The sequence below is a fragment of the Camarhynchus parvulus genome, chromosome 1A, assembly GCF_901933205.1.
Source record: "Camarhynchus parvulus chromosome 1A, STF_HiC, whole genome shotgun sequence".
Taxonomy (NCBI): Eukaryota; Metazoa; Chordata; class Aves; order Passeriformes; family Thraupidae; genus Camarhynchus; species Camarhynchus parvulus.
In genome coordinates this window covers 12895842-12918604 of record NC_044586.1, presented here as the reverse complement: position 1 = coordinate 12918604, position 22763 = coordinate 12895842, and the positions used below count along the sequence as shown (strand labels likewise).

General features: G+C 39.8%; 1 protein-coding gene across 2 annotated transcripts in view; it reads left to right on the top strand.

The window, feature by feature from the left end:
• Positions 1–22763, top strand: part of DGKI (diacylglycerol kinase iota) — a 200229-nt gene that overhangs the window by 96253 nt on the left and 81213 nt on the right. The window contains exons 7-18 of one of the 2 annotated variants that reach the window (XM_030960423.1): positions 917–988; positions 1307–1423; positions 7244–7318; positions 8550–8645; positions 10425–10507; positions 12269–12329; positions 15335–15448; positions 15961–16098; positions 17232–17310; positions 21154–21209; positions 22075–22137; positions 22368–22441. In XM_030960423.1, coding sequence (XP_030816283.1) covers positions 917–988; positions 1307–1423; positions 7244–7318; positions 8550–8645; positions 10425–10507; positions 12269–12329; positions 15335–15448; positions 15961–16098; positions 17232–17310; positions 21154–21209; positions 22075–22137; positions 22368–22441 — 1028 coding nt within the window. The remainder of the gene's footprint in view (positions 1–916; positions 989–1306; positions 1424–7243; positions 7319–8549; positions 8646–10424; positions 10508–12268; positions 12330–15334; positions 15449–15960; positions 16099–17231; positions 17311–21153; positions 21210–22074; positions 22138–22367; positions 22442–22763) is intronic. The other variant, XM_030960422.1, reaches the window with a different exon arrangement.

Genomic DNA, 22763 nt, shown 5'->3' with positions numbered 1-22763 from the left:
ATGAGATCTATAGCGGTAAGGGGTGACCTGGTTTCAAAGAATACAGCACGGCAACCCAACTCCCTCATGGGTCACTCGGGCCAGTGACACACGCAGACACCAATGTGGTGGACGGTCAAAGGCCTTTAATGTTACAGTTCGGGGGGTTTTATAGATAGGGCTTCTCTACGTCAGGAAGGGGGTCGTACGATGCTTAGCAAGGAGTGGAAAGTTACTGGTATTTCTATGTTAGAGGGGGTACAAGTTTGGCTACATTCCAAGGGTGATTGTTATCGGGGACAGAGGGGGGAGAGAGGTTTCTGCATCTCCGCGTGACATCCCGATATCTTGTGAAACGCCTGTCCCTGCCTGCTACAGAGATCTGAATCAAGTCATACGGGTTTTTTTTTGGAACTTACTGGAAAGATTTTAATTTGAGTCAGTTCAATAAAATTATAAACTTAATTACTTCATTTCCTTGACAGAACATTCCCAGAGAGATATTGTAGTTAATTTTGTTCTGTCATAAAAAAAAAGGTAATTCTACTCTGTAGTAAAAAAAGGGAGATTCAAATTCTTGTGTATATTTAAAACAAACAAGACTGCAATGACAGAACACTTTGCTCAACAGAAAATCTGAAACTTTCAAGTCTATAGAAATCCATGAAAAATTAAAATAGAGATTTCTTCTCTATTTCTTCCATTGCTTTTAACTACAAAAAAATTTAAAGAAAAATGAAAAATTTTGCAAAAATTCTTTTAAAAGAATTTTGTGAATATACCCCAGTGGAGGAACCTTCTCTATTACCCCCTGTAATTGTTTTGTCCCCCAAAAATCTGCTTGCCTAACACACTCACCTGGCTAGAGTTAGAGATATATATTTTCTTATAGTCAAGAGGAATTTAATGGTTTTTTTTTTCTCCCTGGTTATTCTAGGGCTTTCAGCAGAAATTCTCCTTCCATAGTAAAGAGATTGTGGCCATCAGTTGTTCCTGGTGCAAGCTGGCGGTAAGTGGAAAATACTTCAGGAGACTGGGTTTAACTAGGAGTGATTGTGGGTTTTTTTGTTTGTTGGTTTGGTGCTTTTGTTTGTTTGTCTTTGTTTGTTTGTTTGTTTTTGTTTGTGTCTTTATTTTAATTTTTTTTTCTAAGAAGACATGGCCTAGGAAGATAATCTTTAGTTACATGTCCTAAATCTCCATATGTTGAAGGATTTGAAGATGATGGCGTTAGGAATATTGCTCCAGTTTTGGTACCATCACCCTCTTCTTCTTCTCCAGGCTTCTCTTATGTCTTTCTTGACTCTACTCTTTCCCTCTCTTCCAGTTTCATAACAAAGTCACCTGTTTCATGCTACATCACATTGAGGAGCCATGTTCCCTGGGGGCTCATGCTGCTGTCATTGTGCCTCCCACCTGGATCATTAAGGTGAAGAAACCTCAGGTAACTGCATGCTGATGTCTGTTTCTGAAGCTGTCTGGCTGTGCAGGGCCAGCCTGGCTTCTCTGCTTGGTCCTCCTTCACCAAGGCATGCTTGTTCAACCCTGCCTCCCTGAAACCCAGCATACATCCATGGTGGTTATGAACCTGTATCCTCCTTCCCCTCCATGAAGTCCTTCAGTGAATTTCCCTGTTTGGGATGATTAACAACAAATATGACTCATTCTGAGCTGATTCAGCTCAGAGTTGTTCCTGTGAGTTCAGCAAGCATACTGCAAGACATCCCTTGTGTGGTAGGCAGTCAAGCATGTTTCATTAAATAGAGCTGAGAAAATATAGGGAAAATCTTCACAAACATTCCCTTGAACTGCAGTAAGAATTGGCTGTGTCTGGACTGGCATCCCTCTGAATTTGCCTTTAATGGACATGTAAAGAATCAGGTCTTATTGCACCAGGGCTTGCACATTCAGCAGTAAACATACCCACACACTCATTGTTGCGCATAACAGGCATTGGACTTCAAAGCTTTTGTGATGGATGTGGTAGGTCTTGGAGAGGGAAATTCACTGCTGAACACAACCAGGAAAAAAGATATCCAAAAGAGAGCTGGTCAGAAATTAAAAGGGGGTTCACATCATGCAAGAATAATTTTTTCTTTGAAAGTCTGATTTTACTCCAAGTTGAGCTGAAAGAAACAAATGCTGACATATCAAGGAGTCAGAGATGCTGGTTAATTTTTTTTTATTTCAGAATAATATTCTTAATTTCAGTCCATCCTTAGGAAGTGACCTGGACTTTTTGACTCTGCCTTCTGTCTGTCAAGAAGAAGCTAAGTTCAGGCTGTAGCCAAGGCACTAGGACAGAAGTAGTCCATGAAACCAGAAAAAGGCCTAAATTGTGACACTGCCTTTAGTTCCAGTTTAGGGATGTGACAGATTTGGGCATGAGTAGGAAGCTTGTCGTTAAGGGCAAGGGCTAGAGGAAATACATGGATAGAGTTACCAAAAAAATCAACCAGAGGCTTCTGTTTCTCCTTTAGGCCAAGAGAGGCATTGCAAAATTCCTAGCCACCTCCGCTCTGAGAAAAAAGACTTTTTTGCCATTTGTAGATTTTCCCCACACTCTTTTTTCTCAGTCTCCTCTGGAGAAATACTTTTTCTTCTTTTGTTGAGGAATGTTTGAGTCCTTGGCAGAGACTTAATATTCTTGGCTAATTTTCAGCAACTGTGTGGTGTTTGACAGATGTATCCATGTTTGACCTTACTAAAAGAAGCGTTTCTTCTGTTCTTTTAATTTTTATTTTACTTAATTTTTTTAGTAAAAAGGGGGGGCGGGAAACCCCAAACAAAACCCCCACCAAACCCTGATGTGTAATTTGCTTTTGATTTGGCTTTTGCCCAAAACAGGGTATATCTTCCCTGCAATATTTGTGGAGAATTTGCTTGCTTGTCCATTTTTTTTAAACTTCAAATTAAAAAATAAATCTAATTTAGGTAATTATAATTTACAAATATCTTTTAAATAAAGGCTTAAAATGTTAAGCCAAAAGAAAGTAGCTGTTAGCTTTGTGTGCCTGAGTCATGAACACAGAGAAAGTGCTTGATTATTAACTTGCAATCACATCTCTAGTCCTTGAAATTCATGGTCAGTAGCATGCAAAACCTTATCTTGAGTAGCTGCAGCATCAAATAGATCAAAATTGTATTTAACACAGACAGTGGGTGCATTTCCATGAGGCTTCCTAATAGCACCCACTGGAGTTATGGGAAAATCATTACTTTAGAAAATAGTGATGCATCTTTTGGATGTGTTTTCAGATTTTTTGGCAGAAGTCTTGTTTTCTTATTTATTGTTTGCTTAGTAAATATTTTTCCTCTCCTGCTGTTTCTGGCCAGCTCTACTTCTATGTAGTATGACCCTCTTCACCCTATTGAAATATTTGGTAAACACTATGAAATATTCACATCACTTGATATGAGAGTACAAACACAATATTTACAAAATGATGTAATTTCACATTAAAAAAAATGAATGTGTAACCAACAATGTGTTTTTCAGATATTTCACAGTCAGAATAAATATGGCTAGAAGTTTTTTGGGTATAAAATATTTCCTCAGCTCTAATTAACTACTTACATTGGTCATAGACAATTCCTGAACTGAACTCCCTGCTCATACAAAATTGATCTAAGTGGTGCCTGCATCCTGTTTGTTTGTGGTTTCCTGGAAGTAAATAAGATGGCATTTTGTAGCAAAACCTTGCCCTGTTTTAAATTTTTTTTATTTTTTGACTGCCACAAAAATGGTTTTCCATGCTTATTTTTGTACAACATGGGTCACCACCTTTCAAATATTAGGCTTGCACAAAGACCACACTCTGTGTCTCCTTACCAACAATGTTGGGCTAGTCAAGCATCATGATGTAATTGGTGAAAAACAAATTTATGCTGACATCTATGGCCTAAATGGGGAGCTTTTGCTTCTTATAAGCAACCGATTTAAAGATGAAGAATATTCGGTATGGTTCAAACAGTTTTGGAATTGGTGGTAGCCCTGTGTGTAGTGACTGCCTTACATGAATGGAAAACTCCAATACCTCTTCCATGTTATCTGTAATGTGAGCCACTTCTGTAACTTTTCTACTGATTTCCAGTATTTCTGTATTGTTAGCAGTGCTTTGATACCAGCTCTGCTTTCCTGGAGTTCCAAACAATTCCACCTCCTAGTTTGTGAAGCAGGTCACCCTTGTTGACTGGTGGTATTTTATTATAGGTGAGGTTTGGTAGCCAAAGTGGTGTTATCTCTGGCACTGGACTTGATATATGCTTGTGTTGTGGGAGAAAAGTAGATGATAAGGAGGATCTGACTGATGGATTTACTGATTTAGTCTGTCTTCTGTTTGGGAAGACAAAGGCAGTAACTAAAATTCCAAGGTTTTTCTGTTCAAGGTGAGTAAATTGGTGTTTTCTTCTCCTCCTTTGAGGACTAGTGAACTAGTTCTAGTGAACACTTACATTTCTGGGTTTATTTCTATATTTCCTCAATTGCGGAGCACAGCCAGCGACCAGAAGATGGTAAAGATTGACCTTCCCAGACACTGTTTGTTATTGAAGTAATTTGAAAATCAGTGTGCAAAAAGCCTTTGAAAACTGAGGATGAAATGTTGTAAGGGAAAAGATTGAAAGATTTCATTGGGTTTATCTGAGGTAGGCCATGGCCTTCACACCATCCAAAACCGTACAAGGACTCCAATTACTCTGTTCATCTACCTAAGCTTTCTGAGAGCTATACTGACCATTCAATAATATGAAAAATCTCTTTTGAAGATGGACAAACTGACATCCACAAAGGAGAGGTTTCCTCTCTAGAGGGAAGTTAGGATTTACTTATTGTGCCCATTTAAAGGTATGCTTTGCTATCAAGTACCTTGCTAAATAACATTATTTGTTTACAAAACACTCATTACCTTGTTCTGTGAACAAGATCTTATGTATCCATTTCTTCACCTCACTGTGCAAAGACTGCTGATTCTCTTTGGCTGTTACTCTGCTGCATGTTTGCAAAAAACTCCTGTGTATGTCTAAGCAGCTTTTTGCAGTTCATCTGCTATGGACACGAGGTTGCAATTACTGCAGCAAAGCTTTAGGTTCTGTTGACACTATAGGTGTAGGCATGTTTGAAAAAATAAAAAAAAAAGAGGTGAAATAACATTGTAGAGATGCAACATTTAGTGCCTTTTTGAGTATGGAAATGAAAATGGTTATAACCATGAATGGAGGCTTAGCCTTAAACTGTTTCCTTAATATAGTTGAATGCATTTTCCCATTCCATTGTGGGAATATAATCCCCATTATAGTGGGATTTAATGACAACTACATTTAATCATTCTTTAAATTATTCTTTTCTATTTAGTCAGGGTTTTACAGAGCTGTCTTTACCCTTGTCATGTGTGTGAGCTTTCAGCACGCTGCTAACATGAGTGTGGATAGACTAGATCTCCTCTCTGACCTGTGTTTTGCCCAAATCCAGGGAGAATCCTTCAGAGAATGCCTGAGGAACTGGGCTAAGGCCCCCATGGGAGGCAGCTGTGAATGTAATGCCCCCATAACTTTCTGTTGACATCAAGGCTTTTGCCTGCAGTCACTATTGTGTGTGACTACTGAGGTAGGGCAGCACAAGACCATTCAGATGGGATTGCTGATGCCCTTGGTACTCAGTGCAGTCTTTATGGTTTATCACGCTTTCAAGATCACTTTGTATCAGCATAGGGAAGATTATGAACTTATGAACACTTCTTTAGGTGGTTTCTCAAACTATGGTTTAAAAGGGCAAATTCCTGAAATTGCTCTCCAGAGCTGTCTTAAGTATTTTCAGTAAGCAATAAGGCATGACTATTTCCTTCTCCAGGAATGCTGAGAACTTGGGACCTTGTGCTCCATGCCAGGCTTCTCTTTGTCTGTGTGATAGAGGGCAATGCCTTTAGGTATTTTAGTTAGATAGCTGCTAGTTTTTCTTCTCAAAGATGTGGAAGCATTAACTTGTGCATCTGGCGTGTCATACTCAAGTCTTGAAATTCTGAAAGTGGTTGATGAGTATTAAACAAGACCTAGTAGCTATTCCTGTTGATGTAGGATAGCGAGCAGGATTAAGAATAAACATTACTTTTTACAAATTTGATCATCTCTACTTGTTTAGTGGTACACATCTGATCAAGGTCAGGACAGAAGAGAACTTTCAGATGAGCTGAGTGAATCTTGCTTTCCTTCTTATAACCAGGAAAAAAAAATCCATGAACTTTCTTCTAATTCCTCATGCTACTTTGTTTCCTGGTGATGGTTAGACTAGAAGTTGAAATACTGCAAAAATATTTGGAGCATTTCCCACAAGACAAAATTTAAATTTTGGAAATGGTTAGGATTTCCTGCAGGTATAACTTCAATTAGTGAATTAAAATAAATTAAAAAATATAATAAAATTCCCCTTTTTACTGTTCTTATCACACCAGAACACCTTTTTGCTCTGTGTCACTGAGCAGACTGTCATCTGCCTGGAGAATAGCCTTAACATAAGTTTTATTTTAATAGGTTCTGCAGAAATACATGCACGTGTACATTTTTTCCTATGTAGTTAAGTGGTATTATTATTTAAAAACACAAGAAAAAAATCAGCCAACAAACACCTTCTCTACTTAAATCCTCAAAAATCAGCAATTCAGTTTGTTCCTTAGCAGATGATTGCACAAGTTTCTTGATAGGCTGGAACTGACTCTATGGTGCCAGCATCATATACCATGGTGGCCTACGTTATGTTGAGTCATAATGGTTGCCAGAGCTAAAACTTGTTGTTTTCTTTCCTAAAAAAAAAAAAAACAAAAAAACATGAAAAATACCTTATTTATCATGTTTTTTTATTACATCTTTATGCAGGTGGTCTCCATACCAGGAGACGAGCCTGATTGGGCAGGAGACTGGAGCCCCGAAGGGGAAACGGGCGTCTCCTACCCCTTTTGGGAGGGTTGGCAGGTACAACATGTGGTGTTATGTGAGTCTATGGGAGCATCTGATCTTTTTTCCCCCCTCACAGCGTGGGAAAGTTTCCAGTTCCAAAGCACCAGTCTGGTCTCCGTGTGTGGCTTTCTCCATAAACGGTGGTGTGGAAGTGTAAAGCATGCAGCGCATGTAATTTAAATCTCGAGCATGTGCCAGATACTCTTATCATTCTCCAAGTGGACATGCATGGAAGAGCTTCGTAAAGGGGCTCTCTCTGGGCCTGTCTTCTAAATTTTGTTTTGCTTTTCATGTATTCTTTTTTCTTTTGATGTAGAACTCCTTAAAGACTTCAACAAGGCGAAAGAAGAGAACGTCCTTTAAAAGAAAAGCCAGCAAAAGAGGAAACGATGTAGGTATTCAAGTGCTTTGGATATCATGCTCCTTTTGTTTGAATGTCTAAACACAGACTTAAAAGTTTTTGGGCTTTTTTTTCCTTTTTTTTCCACTGAACTGTTTAATGTGTTTTTCCCCTGGGAAATTCCATGATATTGAATTTGTTATTAGAAGAGATAAAATTCGTATGAAAAGTTTTATTTTCTGAGTTGATTTTTTTCAAGAAACAATGTACCACACTGTGTCAGAAGGACCATCACCTTAAAGAAGGTATGCTCCCTTGGGATGTAAGACACTCAGCTCACACCCTTTTTTTCCACTAAGCAGAACAGGGGTGTGAAACTGGGGTTGTGAAACCCATGGTGAGTGCCCTCATGCAAGACTGTGGTCCAGATGTGATCTGTTTTTGGATGTCTTCTTCAGGGGATCTCGTATTAAAATTGGACCACAGAGAGAGAAAGCAGTTTATTATCTATTGGTTTATTTCCATATGTCTATAGAAAACCTTGCTTCCATATCCTCCCTAGTGGATTAATTATATAGACAAGCAGCCTCACGGGACAGGTGGAGAGAGACTCACCCCTGCCTAGCCAGGGCTCTCTGGTTCAAGTCTTTTCTTTTATGGTGGGAGACCCGCAGACCAGAAACTGGAATCTGTGTCTATAAAAGCCCAGGACAGTGCCCTCATTACTGGGCTCTGGGGTGTCCTGCAGGGGCTGGGGAGTAGGGACGCAAATAGTTTTCCCAAGGATGTGTCATGTTGGATCTGTGGCATTTTTTCAAAGGTGGGAAGGCAGTAAGGCCAGGAATTTGAGAGCAGATTGTCTGCAAATAAGTACTTATGCAACTTGTATGTTAGATGGAATTAATGGAAAAACTAACTTATCTCATTCTGTTTTCCTTTGGAAAGACTGTTTGTATTAGAAATAACACTGTCTCTATTAGAAATAGCACTGTCTCTGACACATTACCAGTGTTGTGTGAATAATTGTGGGGAACAGGGTCAGGAGTAATCTCAAAATAATTTTGAAATAGTTGTAAACTACCCTCAGATGATATTTTCCCCTTATTTTATTCAGTTGTTTCAGCTGTATAAATTGCTCTAACTGGGCACCGCATTGACATGGCTGTACTATTTCCAGTACCTGAAGTAGTTTTGCCAGAGCTAGGTTGGGTCTTCTGTGTGTGCTATGCCAAAGAATCTTGCATCCCTCGTACTGAAGCTGTTTCTTGCTTCTGTTTCTCAGGATAACAAAGGCCGGCCTTTTGTGATAAAACCTATCTCCTCTCCGCTCATGAAGCCACTGCTGGTTTTTGTCAATCCAAAAAGTGGAGGGAATCAGGTAAGACTATCAGCTGGGTCTGGATTGTGAAGTTTAAGTTTAACAGCAGGGTTTGTGCACATGGCTCTATTTCTTGGCCAGTCAGATAGAAAGGACTCTCTGCCCGAAGAAGCCTGAAGACCTTCCTCAGAAGAGGTCCTTGCTGTGGAATGGCCTTTCTTCTTCACTAGAGTTGGATGACTGGAATGGATATTTGAATATTTGAGTGGCTGTACTCCTATCTTCAGATTCTTGAAAGGAATCTAAAATGACAGTTTGGAATTTTTCAGAAGATTTCATCTTTTCACAGGGAATTTAGGTTTCCAGTGAAGCCTTTAGGCTTTATCCAAAGAGTGGTTAACTTTGCTAGGAAAGGCTTGTTGAAATTACTGAATGTGAAATGACATATTCCTACGACATCTAAGAAAAATCATTAGTGGTCTTGTACCACAGAGACCAAGTTGCAGTGACTAAAATGCAGCAGACTTCTTCCTTAGGATTCTTGGAATGAATGCTTACCCAAGTGAATATTTCCCTGGTTCTGCCACTTTTTGAATATCAAATAGTTGGAGTGCCTTTCCATAAACAGGGCCTTGTAATAGGAAAGACTGGTGTAAGATACAACAGAGGCCTATAGAGCATGGAGAGTAGTATAGGCACTGCTCATTTTCTCCTCCATTAGAATTAGAGAGGATATCAAATTCAAAACAAAAGGAAAAAGCTGGTTCTTTTTACAGTCTGTAGTTCAGTGAAAAACTCCTTCCATTAGGATGTTGTGGATGCTAAACATTTACATGGGCTGGAGGAGATATTTGCAACTGAAAAAATGTGAAGTCCTGTACCTCCCTCTGGTTCAAGAGTTCTATGAACTGCACACAGCTGAGACTGGAGGACCTATGGCAAACATCCCATTCATTTTTTCTGTTCTTATACCTTTTCCTAGGTACTGTGACTGCTATTCTTGGGAAGAGCAGGGAAGGTGTCAGGCAGAAGAGCCATCCCTAGGAAGGGAGAGCTATGGCAAATTCCTGATGTGTACCCTCAGGCCATGTCTGAAAGGCATTCTTGAGTTAGAGTACAAGTTCAGCCCACAGAGTTCTTAGCTCCCTGCTACTAGTAAGAGATCCTGTCACTTTATGTGTGGGCAGAACGTGAAGGAAGGGATTTGAGTGGGAATATGAACCTCAGAGTTTGAGAAAACAGAAATTATACCTTTAGATGGTGGGCTGGCCACACTGCATAGAGTGAGGGACCATTGGGGCAGCTGTACCTCACAAAATCCTTGACTCCTGCTTCATTAGATGGAAGAGGTTACAATGATGATTGATCATCATGATGATGGTGGAGGTCACTGTCATTGCTTGGGCATTGGGCAGCACACTGTTCAATGTGATGGAGATTTTGGCTACAATCTGGTTCAACTTCTTCTGTCATGGATGAGGGTGAGGTGGGATAACAGAAGTTTCTTCTTGTTGCAGGTGGTGAGAAGCAGGAGAACAGGTTGCTGTGGGAGATGAACCTTTGGTCTGACCCCAACTGCCTGTTCTTATGGACCATTAGTGATCTGTGTTGTTGGAATTGGTCTATATGCCTGCATGTGCACCTCGTCCTGGACTGCTATCCTACAGAGCAGTCATTTGCTATGCCACTTTCTAGTTTGTCTTCTTGTTTTATGTTGGCTTTATAAAGCACAGAAAAAAAGAAAAGCAGTTGAAATACAGTGAATAATGCACACTATTATTTCCAGTAATCATTAAACTGCTCATAACTTCCCTTCCTTTGATTTTTCTTTCTTGCCAGGGCACCAAGGTTCTCCAAATGTTTATGTGGTATCTGAATCCACGCCAGGTCTTTGATCTCTCTCAGGAAGGGCCGAGAGATGCGTAAGTACTTGAGCCCTCATTGCTGGGCACCCTATTTCTGGTCTGGTCAGGAAAACAGGAAAAGATCCAACTTGGCTGCATTACTGACTGTGTGAGGTTTACATATCCAGGGTATGGTAGAAAGGGGAATATTCTATTTGCAGGGTGCCCTGATGAAGGAAGGAATGATGAATCTGACTCCATGTTCTCAGAAGGCTAGTTTATTATTTTAAGATTCTATATTATATTAAAGAATACTATACTAAATGATACTAAAGAATACAGAAAGCATACAGACAGAAGGCTAACAAGATAATGAAAACTCGAGACTCTCTCTAGAGTCATGACACAGCTTGGCCCTGATTGGCCAATGAGTGAAAACAACTCACAGCGGAAACCAATGAAACAATCACCTGTGGGTAAACAATCTGCAAACACATTCCACACATGAGCACAACACAGGAGAAGCAAATGAGAAAAGAATTTGTTTTGCTTTTTCTCTGAGGCTTCTCAGCTTCCCAGGAGAAAAATCCTGGGGGAAGGGATTTCCCCAGAAAATGTGAATGCCACAGAGGAAGGGCTGCAGTGAGGGCTTTTGTGAGAAGAGGTCAGGAACTGCCTCCATGTCCAGATAGAGGTAGGTCCAGATGGCTCCAAGGCTCACTGAGGATCCCAATGCCTGACCATTCCCTAATGAATGAGCATTCCAGCAGGCAGAGGCTGCCTCCAGCCTGTGACACCATAGCACAGTGCAACTGTCCCTGCTCACTGAGTAACTAACTCAGCTTAGCCAGACAATAATTGAAGTCCAAACCTCTTCCAAGGGAGAGAGTACCTCTCTTTAAAGGGCTGATTTTTGCTGCCAAGGGCTGAGAAACCATCCTTCTGTGGTACTTGACATGGGCATACTGCCTTTTCTTAACCATCTGTTCAGAACTACTTTCATTTGTAGATCTGCTTTGTATGTTTTTGTAAATGATATTATTATAACTATTTTACAGTAATAATATAAAATCAAATATTTGCCTGTAGAAGAGCAGTCCAAGTGTTTCCTATTCAAGGCACCCAAGCTTTTTATTTTCCTGCAGAAGCACCTGCACTGCTCTTCTCTCATGATGTTTAGAAGTTTTAAGTTAGACATATGTTTTTCAGAGCTGTATAATGGGGAAAAGGAGCGTTAGTTCCTCTGGTCATTCAGCTGTCTAGATGTGAATGTCCCCACCTTCATTAGAAAATATTTCATTATGGCTTTCTGAAGGGTGCAACTGAAGAAGCAGGACTTCAATGGGTGCTTTTTTTGGTCTCTCCTGTTGATATTTAGATCACATATCCAGAGAAAGAACTCTATTACATATTCTTGCCTTCTGTGGTGTTAAAATACTAGTTGAAGAAGCTGTCACATTATACAAGACTCAGAAACGGTAGCTCAACAAGTCATGATGAGGAACATTAAATATTGTTTTAAAACCTCAGTGTTTAAATTTGTTTACTTTAGGGTAAGAGAAATATGAAAGATTTTGACCTCCCTAGAGGGAATTTGAAAATCTGGGAAGATGCTAAAGTGATCAAACACTTGTCAGGAGGTGCTGCCTGACATGGAGGAAGGCCTCATTTCACATCCTAGTGGTTTTGCATTTCCACCTCTACTCATATTCTTAGTAATGAATATTTGAAAATGCAGTAAGTGGTGGTTACACTGTCACTCAGCAAAATGCATTAAAAATGTCTGCATTGCTGTTCTTACATTTTTCTCCTTTTTCCTCCCTTCTCCTCCCTGGGCAGGCTGGAGCTGTACAGAAAAGTGCCGAACCTGCGGATCCTGGCGTGTGGCGGGGATGGGACGGTAGGTGGCAGGGACCTGGCAGTGCCATGGTCTTTGGCCAAGGGATTAAACTCCTCACAGTGGTGGGTTTCCCACCTCACCCTGCCTGCAGAGGCACGGAGAGACAACATATCTTACACTTGTGAAATCTGATATTTGTTTTTCAGTTTTCTGTGTGGTCTGGTCTGTGAAGATATAAGGCCAGGTTCTCATGTCCAAAGCTTGCTTTCCTTTATGCATAAATATTTTGTACAGCTTAAAAGGAATAAAAAATAACTCTGCTGGTCTCCTGTCATTATATACATTAGGTCTGAGGGTTAACTTAGTGTCTGGGAGCCATTATATCTTAATTTCTGCTCCTTCCTGCTAGACCCTGGCAGATCCAGGTTCAATACTTTTCTTTACAAGACAATTTCTGTGTTCCTGGATAAGTGAATGGGGTCAGGTCTTGAAAGGGTTTGTGCACCTTCATTTGGAGAAAAACTCTGCAGCTCATGGTCTGAAGGTCATGAGTGGTAATGGAGTTATAACTGCAATCTCTTTCCAGTACTTCAAAATATTTAAAATCTCAGTCTGTGACACTGAATGCTAATACAGTTGAAAAACTGACCTTTAATTGCTAGGGGCTCAGTTCTTCAGCATGCATTTGATGGCAATTTTAGTAGTAAGTATGATAAGGAAAATGCATTACTACTCACAAGATGCAGTGATTGGACAGAACATATCTATATAGATGTTTAGGGCATGGAGATGTGGTTGGTTTATTTTGTAGAGAGCTGAATCCCCTCTCTTAATTCACCTTGGCTTGAACTTCTGGGGAGATTTTTGCAGCTTTTTTGTGTTCTTTTAACACCCCAGGGGTAGGGATATTAATATCAATGTGTCCCCTGCAAGAATGAAGAAAAAAAATCTGTGATAAGACCACTGCCTTGCTGGTACGTGAGAAGCAAGACATGACTGTTACTGACTGATGAACTTTTCCTTTAAACATGAAAGGCAGTCCTTTAGCTGGAGGCATCAGCTGCAAAAAAGTATTTCCATCTGTTTTCTTTCCCATCTGAGGAAAGGGGAAAAAAGATTATCATTAAGATATTAAAAGAGAAAAGAATACAGCTACATTAAATCAGCCCATCCTATTTCCCTTTGCTGCACTGTGCGAGAGGTGGCAGCACCTTCTCATTAGTATGAGCAGCACTCCACTGTTACCTCTGCTGCTGCTCAGTTTGAAACAAATTAATATCTAGTTATTCCCAAAGCCATTACATCTAGAAATGAAAAATCTGGCTCAAATGGACTTAATGAATATGCAATGAGACCAGATGTTACCTCTCATTATTGAGGTGAATCAGAACTTTATAGTAACTTTTCCATTGTCACTTCAGGGCGGAAGTGGAAAGCTTTCCTTTCAAAGTAGTCAGGAGCTATCTGTTTACAGGGAAATTGATAGCACGTGTCATCCTGGATTGTGCAACTAATGTACAAGGTTTAGAAGTGACCTCAAGTTAAATAGCAACATTGTGCTTATAAATGGCAATTTGTTCATCAGTTAAAAGCATTTACAAAAGTGGTGGGTATTTTGATGTTACCTGTAGCAGTGGGCTGAAGCACAGATGTGTGGATAAGACAATGACCAACTTCTTTAAGAAGTCCTGGCCCTACTGATGTTATCTTGACTTTTCATTCTGTCTCCTGTTATCAGTGCAGAAATATAGATATTTTGAAAGAGAGAGGATTACTTACCTCTGAAAGCCCTTTAAAGACCTCAGTATTTTTGGTGACATCCAAGGTCATGAGAGCTGTAAGTACTTGAGATGTCTGTTGTCAGACAATGAACTGAAGTAAGGGGATCATATCCCAGATGAATGCTTTAATAATTGGACAATTGGTTATGATAAATAGCTGTCTGATAAATGCCATTTGTGCAAAATTAAATTTATTTCGAAGAGACTTGGAGAAAGAAATACCCTAGAATACTAAATAGCATGGTGGTTTCTGTATTTATCAGGCCACCTCCTCTGCAGTTCTTCAACCTCCAGCTATTTTTCCTGATGACCATGTTATACTGGGTGCCTTTTGTGAAGCTACTCTGGTTTGGATTGAGAATATCTTTGAAATCACAGTAATATTAGCTGGGACAAGCAAAATTCAATCCAGCTGTAGTCAGGATTTAGGCTTTCTGTCCTATTTAAAAGCTCACATTTGCAGTAGAAGCTGCATCTTTGAAAACGGGCAACAAGAAAAAAATCTTCTGGTAATTTTTATTAATTCTTTATCTAAAAATGCAGCACAGGTTCTTCACTTTTTTTTTTTTATAAGTGACAAGTAGTTTAAGGAAGACTCCTCTGTTTCTGCAGCAAGAATTTCAGTCATCAAAAGTTTGATAACTTCTTTAGCAAAAATTCTTTGTCCCTTTTGAAAATTATCATTTAATGAGAACAAAATGATTTACAGTAATTTGTTCCTTCTGGCTAGATTTCTGTTTGAAAGCTTTATGTAGTCCAAAAGAAAGATAGAAGAAATAGCTCTCTGAAATAACTAATAGCTTAGGATACGAAAGAGACAGATTCACTCTTCCAATTCAAAGCCTCCACCCCTGAGCTGTAATCTGCGTTTTGGTCTAGTCTTTTATTCTTTTATTAGGTATGTGTGTGTGTGTATATCTGTATATTTTGTATATAAATATATAGATAGATAGATATAGATATAATGCCTTGTACTGGACAGGACTAAGGTCTCTTGTATGGGAGAGGGAGACTTGTGAGCAAGTTCATGCTTGGCAGGACAAGTTCTGAGACACCATGCTGTTTTAATGTGTCTCTCATTTTCTTTCATACTGTTTGTCAAAGGTTGAGTTTCTTTTGACACAATGGTAACTGAAAAAAAATTACCTTGAATTGTCCATATTATTCTTCATTCATTTCTAGATTTCCTTTACGTGCTCTTCTCTGTAAAAAAGAATATATGATCAAAATATGTCTTTTTGCCTATAACATTCCTAAAGGTTCTCCTAATTTTCCTTTTTATAGGTGGGCTGGATCCTGTCCATCCTCGATGAGCTGCAACTCAGCCCCCCACCTCCTGTGGCTGTCCTTCCACTTGGCACTGGGAACGACCTTGCCCGCACCCTCAACTGGGGTGGGGTAAGGACTGGCTGGGGTACCTTTATGTGGGGTTCTCAACTTGCTGCTCAGATTTAGTTCGGCAGGGTGGAATTTACTTTTGGCTAAAATAGCAGGCAGGGCTGTGTCCAAGGTTTGTTTCACTCTGGCAGAATGGTTTGCTTCAATTTGCAGTCTGGGATTTTGAATTACTAATGCTGTTGTTGCAATAGAAGTGTATGTAGGTGCATCTGGTATTTCAGGCCAAGTAACAAGGACAGTAAACAGGCTTCTAATTTAAGCATAATTTAAACTTTCTCTTTGTTTATCCTTTACTACAGCGCTGGGCTTATTCCAGGAAAGGCAGATATTCTTTTAATTCCTCTCCTTATGGCCTTACTTTGCCTGCCCTAGACTCAATAGTCACTTATTAAAATGCTTGATTGAAAATTTATCGAGGGTTTTGGGCATGTGTGAAAGGAGGGAAGTTTGTAATTGGTAACTTGATTTTTTTTCACGATCCATGGCTGATACTCTGGTCACTCTGCTGTCAGGGTTACACAGATGAGCCAGTGTCTAAGATCCTGTGCCATGTAGAAGATGGAACCATTGTCCAGCTGGACCGTTGGAATCTCCAGGTTGAGCGCAACCCTGATTTGCCCCAGGATGAGCTGGAAGATGGGGCACGTAAGGTTAGAGCCTGCTTTTTCCCATGGGAGCCACAGAATTCTTATGAACTTCTTTGGGTTACACTTTAAGCAGCATGGGTGGGGAGTTCTGCAACTTTTAAATTTTTTATTTGCATCTCTCCCTTTGATTCTTTTCATATGTCAGTGATTCCACTGAAAGGCGTTTATTTGGTGTTTGAAACACCCTGGCATTGAACATTTATATCAAAGATTAAACTCTGGGAAAAAATCCCTAGCATTTTATCAGAAAGGTCATTGTTGCTTTTCTCTAGTTGCGGGAAAACTGCCATCCAATCCCCAATTAGACAAAACTAAAAAGAGGATGTAAAATTTAATTCCTTAGGATTTTGCTAATGGATACCAGCTGTTTCCTACTTTACAGCAAGGTGTAGTGTATTTTTGTATTTAACTTCTTTCTATGTGGCTCTCCATGTAATCTCCACTAGTGTATCTTGGTAGTTGAAGAATGGGAAAATTTTTGCAAGGAAATCACATAGTAATTTATCATTTGGACTGGAGATGTTGAAAGTACTACAAAACTAAAAAAGCCTCCCGATTCTGTGAGCCATTTTCTTCTTCTCAGTTATAATTTCCAGCTTATCTATTGGATGCTACAGTTGCCTCTCTACAGCCCTACTGGGTGTGTGAAACAAAGAAGAGGCCAGATGTGTGCCTGCCTGCTTCATGGGTCCTCAATAGGATTAGGGCTTCTTTGGGACTTGGCTTGCTCCAGGTTATATATGGAGTGAGAAGAACACAGCTGGAGCTTCATTTGCCATGCTGAGCTTGAGGAGCCAGCAAAACCTTTGAAAATCTTTGTGTTGGTGATTAGTTAAGTGGTGCAGCCTTATGGGGAGTCTAAATGACAACATAAGGAACCCTCTGATGTGTTAACAAAGATACACATATGATCATAAAGCACTGTAGGTCTATTTGTGTTCTTTGGGCTCTTGTATCTGATTATTTTCCACCAGCATTACTAACCTTCAGAGCAACCTTCTGCTTACATTTCCCTGACATGTTCCGCTTTGGTTCTTTGTAGGTTTCCATGATGAGCCAAATTTAAATAGTTAAACCCTGGTGTGTTGAGAAATGTTCCATTCACATTTCAATGTCTCTTTATTATCTAATTACAGCTTCCCCTCAATGTCTTCAATAATTACTTCAGTCTTGGATTTGATGCACATGTTACGCTGGAGTTCCATGAATCCAGAGGTAATAGGAACTTTTTATTTCCTTAGCCTTGTTGATACGTACGAGAGGAAAAAGTGATTGTGTTATGAATTTCCAAGGGACTTCATGATTAAGAAATGAAAAAAGTACAAAGACAACTGTGATGTACTGGAGGAAGAAGGCTGAAAAGGAAGCTTTACAAAGTGTTAGATCTTGCAAAGGAGATAATCTATAAGTCAAGTGTGAGTATGGAAGTGGAGGGAAGAGAAGAGCCACAAGACTGGAAGTGGCAGGAATAAAATTATGTTCTCAATGAACAGCTGTTACCTATGGATCAGTATACCACACTCTGGACTTGGTACAGACCCAGAATTCTCTATGCAAGTTAAAGGGTTCAATGTCCACGAAAGCGTCGGAATTTGAGCAGCTGTAGCACCTTGTCTGTCCCCTTGCCAGTGGCAGCTATGCCACCCTGTACAGGCTGACAGGTGGCTTAAGGACTGATATGAGCAGCTTTGCACTGATATGAACAGCTCTATCTATATGGTTTAGGCAGGTGTGCTTGTAGAAACAAACCTTGCTCAGGTGTCTGCCTTCAGCTTTTGATTATTCCAGCTTCATATGCAGGTATTTTTTCTGAAACACAGCCTTCCTCATAGTCACTGTCATACTATCAGAGTGTCATTTCAAGATGAAAAGATAGCACTCTAATGTCAGGCTAAATAAAGAGCAGAATACATGATGGAATGAGCTAATGCATATTTTATGATGTTTAAGACTGCTTCAAGCTTTAGGAATAATAATGAGGGGCCACAAAAGGGCACAGGAATGAAATTATGACAGCTGTATGCATTTTTTTTTATGAGTGCATGTCACTCTGCATTGCTAATGTGACTATGAATATACTGTATAGATTTAAATGCATGGCTACTTTCTCATTTAATGGAGGCATTATTTAATAATGAAGTTATGGAGCCCTATAAAGGATGAATGTTATTCTAGACATGCCAGGGTTTTAAAAATTTACATGGGTGAAAAAGCACTTGGCAGAGCAAGCTGAATGTCTGAGTTTGTATGGCCAGGAGAGCTTCTGTAGCACAAGTCCTCACTGCTGGTGTCATCCTCGTCTTCTCAAATGCTAAAATATATGAATTCTATGCATTTTAGAAGAGGAAAGCTTATAGGAAAGCCTTGAAGGTGTTGTTGGTGTGTGGTTGTATTGTTTTTCATGTGGAGTTGGGGTTGTTCTGCCTGGAGAAGAAAAGGTTCCTGGGAGCACTTATTATAGCCTTTCAGTACTTGAAGGGGATTTATAAGAAAAATGGGTCCTGTTTCAATAGCACAAGGGACAATGGCTCTAAGCAAAAATAGTGTAAATTTAGACTAGATATAAAGAAGAAGTGTTTAACAATGAGGGTTGTCAAACACTGGCACAGGTTGCCCAGAGAGGTGGTGGGTGCCCCATCACTGGAAACGTTCAAAGCTGGATTGAATGAGGCTCTGAGCAACCTGGTCTAGGTGAACATGTCCCTGCCCATTGCAGATGGCTGGACTAGGTGGACTTTAAGGCTCCTTCCAGCCCAAGGAATCCTGTGGCTTGGTGAATTAAGCAACGCAAAGCAGATTATGATTTTATTTACCACAGATGATAATCCAGAAAATTTCTTAGCAACGGTAGCAAAATGTAAAGTACTTTCACAGCTATAGCACTCGTGCTCTTCAGGTAATTGACTGCATGCAATTTCTTATGTGGAACTATTGTAATCACATATAGTATTAAAACAAATTAATATCATGCCTGAAAACCAAAATAAGATAAATTGATATGAGCTCTCAGCCAACAGGACACTTAAAGCACTAGATATTGGCCAGCTGTTATATTCAGAATAAGCAGTGATTGCAGTATCTCAGAGGAACCTATATATTAATGTGATCTTTTCCATGGCAACCTCTACACTTTTCTTGTGACTAATTAGATTGAGAGTTGAGGATTGGATCCAAGTCTGATGTATTTAGCTCTGCTTTTTGGGAAATGTTCTGTGTACTGGCTCTTTTCAACTTTCTCCGTTAGTATCCTTATGCTTTGGTGGAGCATGGAAGATGCAATTTACTTTATCCCTGCTGACATGCTGTTTGATCCCCCAGCTGTGCAGGACTGGTCATTTGCAGGAAACTTCCCCACTGCACACAGACAGAGTCTAACACATTCCATTTTTATACTTCTTTGATGGTTTAGGAGGAGTGAGGATGGAGTGAACTTAGGATATGCACTCAATAATTCACTTCTTCTAATCAACCTAAGGCTCTATTTTCCATCACAGAGTCCTTCCTCCCTACCCGTGCTCGTCTGTGTTGGCAGAAGGAGGACCAGGGAGGTTGAGGGACTGCTGAGTCCCTGACATCAGAAAGGTTCCTTTTCCTGTTCTAAACTGGGGCTTTAGTTAGGGGGAGCGTTTGTCATAAGACCCATGTAAGTTCCAGTGCTGTGGTGTCTGCTGTCTGGAGCCATTAGGGGTACTCACATGAGAGAATGTGCAGCACAGGCACCAAGCCTTCAGAAGCCTTCTGCTGCTTATCATGAGGTGTTTAGACTCTTTGCAAAGAGCTGTGAGCTCACTAAGTGAGATGAGATTGACTTATGCAATTAAATTCATTGTTTGAAGTAGAAGTGGCCCTGGCTGAGTTTGAATCACCTGTGACACAGCAACAGATACAGTAATTGAGCCCACAAGCAAATCAGAGACCTCAAGCAGCTCGTTCTTACAAAATGGAGCTGTATTTTGTGAGATGTAGTGGCTTTCAAGAGAACTGGAAGTATTGTTTTAAGTGGTCATTTGAGAGGTTATTTGGCTGTATCCACACTAAGGTGATGTTTTAGCCAGAAGGACTGCCTTGGTAGTTTGATGTTTTCACTGGAGAATCAACGAGCCAGGGTGAGTACCTGGCACTAACACTGAATACAGGCTCAGAAGGGCTATTTCTGGAATCTCTAGATGCCACAAACAAGGAAAGCAGTTTCCAAGGAGGCTTAAGGATGTACTGTATTCTGGGAAATGTGCCTCATATTGGGAGATTAGGGGAATTCCATTTAGCTTATTGGAAAGAGGGTTAAGAGGTATTTAATCACTGTCTTTAAGTATTTACTTGATGAGAAGATATCTGATAGTTGAAGGCTCTTTAATCTGACAGGGAAGTATAACAAGATTTAGCAGTTGGCGGTTGAAGACTGAAAATTTCAAGATTGGAAACCACCACATTTACATTAACAGTGAGAATAATTAACCATTAGAGATACATTACTACTAGACTTAAAATTCTCCATCTCTTAGAGTCTAATCAAAATGAAATGGGTTTCTAAATAGGTTTTAGAGTAACCAATTCTCTTTTTCGTTTATTTTTCTGCAGAAATCTTTGGGTAGAAATGTCTATTCCTTAGTAACTCTTTAACACATCAGAATTTAGGGGCTATTTCATCTTGTAATTTACTAATGCTTTACTCCTGGTTCAAAGCATGGGTTATTGTTCCATAAATTTCTAATAATTCTTACAGTTTTGTTCTCCACTGTTAGAAACAGAAGTCTAAAAATTCTCTTCTATCATAAGATGAATAGTCAGAGAGGTGTTAAAGTAACTGATTGAATTCTTGTTACCTCTTTGCTCTATTTTCACACTCTACAAGAAAAGGGAAGAATTCAATATCAGTGTTTGAAATCTGATAGCAGAGAAAGGCACAGATGGGGGACTCACACATGGAAAACATATTTATGGTAATATTTTCTATGAGTGATACTGAAAGCACTGTAGTGTTGGCAGAGAATGTGAAGATATAATGAAGTCTACTTGTTTCATTAGGGTGTTCATACTTTTTTTTTCATCCTTTCACAGAAGCAAATCCAGAGAAATTCAACAGCCGATTTAGAAATAAAATGTTTTATGCTGGGGTAAGTACAGATTTGTCTCACAGAACGATGTTAACTTAGTTGTTTGAATGTCTTTTTAATCACCTTCCCCCTCACTTTCTCACATCAGGAGCTCATGCCAGTTTATTCTGCCTGTTAAAATTTCAAGTGCACTCATGCTGTTTCTGGCAGTGCCACACGCAGGTGTCTGTAGGAAAGAGCTTGTGATACTGTTATTATACAAAGCTGGGCAGATGAGAAAAGTGCCACTCCTTTGGAAACAGTCCTGGTCATATCTTGGTCCCTCTGCTTCTGGCTCATAAGCTTCTCAAGACACTGCTCTGCTTCTTTCAGGGCTTGGGAACTGCATTGGTACTGACTTTCCTAGAGGAATTCCCCAAATTTTGGCCTGTATCTTTGTAGCTTTGAGGAGCAGTCTTGGATGTAGGGTGATGGGGAGTGCAGGGCACCAATGAGATATTTGGAGTGATTCATGATGGGTGAATATGTACATATAATTACCCACTTGTGCATTCAGGAGGAAATGGACAGCACTTTATTCTAAAGCCATTAAGAGTACACACTAGTTTGATAATGAATGGCATATAATGTATTTCTAGATGATAACACCCATGCGCCCTAAATATGGAAACAAGTATGTGAGCAAGAATTTGTGCTTAATGGTTCAGGATACCATTGAACTTGGGTGTTCAAGGACTTTTTTTCAGTTAAGCTCTCAAAAGCAGAAGTATCACAATTTAAAACAATACAATCAAATAATGTATTTTGAGAGAGTAAGTTTGACCAAAGGATGGCATTTTGGTAATTCGCTCTGTGGAGGGATAAAAACTGGGGAAAAAAAAAAGAGTGGAAGTGTTGACAATTCCTGCACTGATCTCTGTTGCAGGCAGCCTTTACAGACTTTCTGCAAAGAAGCTCAAGAGATTTATCCAAGCATGTTAAAGTTGTGGTGAGTATAAGAAATTGTGTCATAGCGTTGTGGGAAGGGGGGTGGAGGTGGAGGTTTGGAGGGAGAGTGAGGTGAGAGTTTAATGGCTCTGTTACTTTTCAGTTTTGAGCATGACATTTGCAACACATTCCAAGGAAAGTCTTGGGAAAGTTTTTACAAAGCAGCAACACTTCTCTTGTCTGTGGCTCCATTCAGCAATTTCTCTGTGCTCTGTCACTTTGGCTTTGTAGTGTGATGGTACAGACCTGACTCCAAAGATCCAGGAGCTGAAGTTCCAGTGTATAGTGTTTTTAAACATACCCAGGTAAGCTCAAAATGGATTCTTGAAGTTATGCAAGAAAAATAACAATAGTTTTCAAAAGACACCTAACAGTTTTCCTAGGCTGGGTGAATGTGCAGGAAGCATTTTCTTGCCTCATTGAGAGCTGGCTCCTTATAATGCTGTTAATGAGCTATGCAGAATGGCATCAGAGCTCAGCGTGCAGCAAAACCATTCCTTAAAAAGTTGAGTATCCTGATACAGTAGAAATGCTTAACAAGCACACTTCAGAAAGCTGTGCATCTAACCTGCAAACAAGTTATTAAAAGGACAGATTGTTGCTATAGGACAAGAAATAAAATGACAC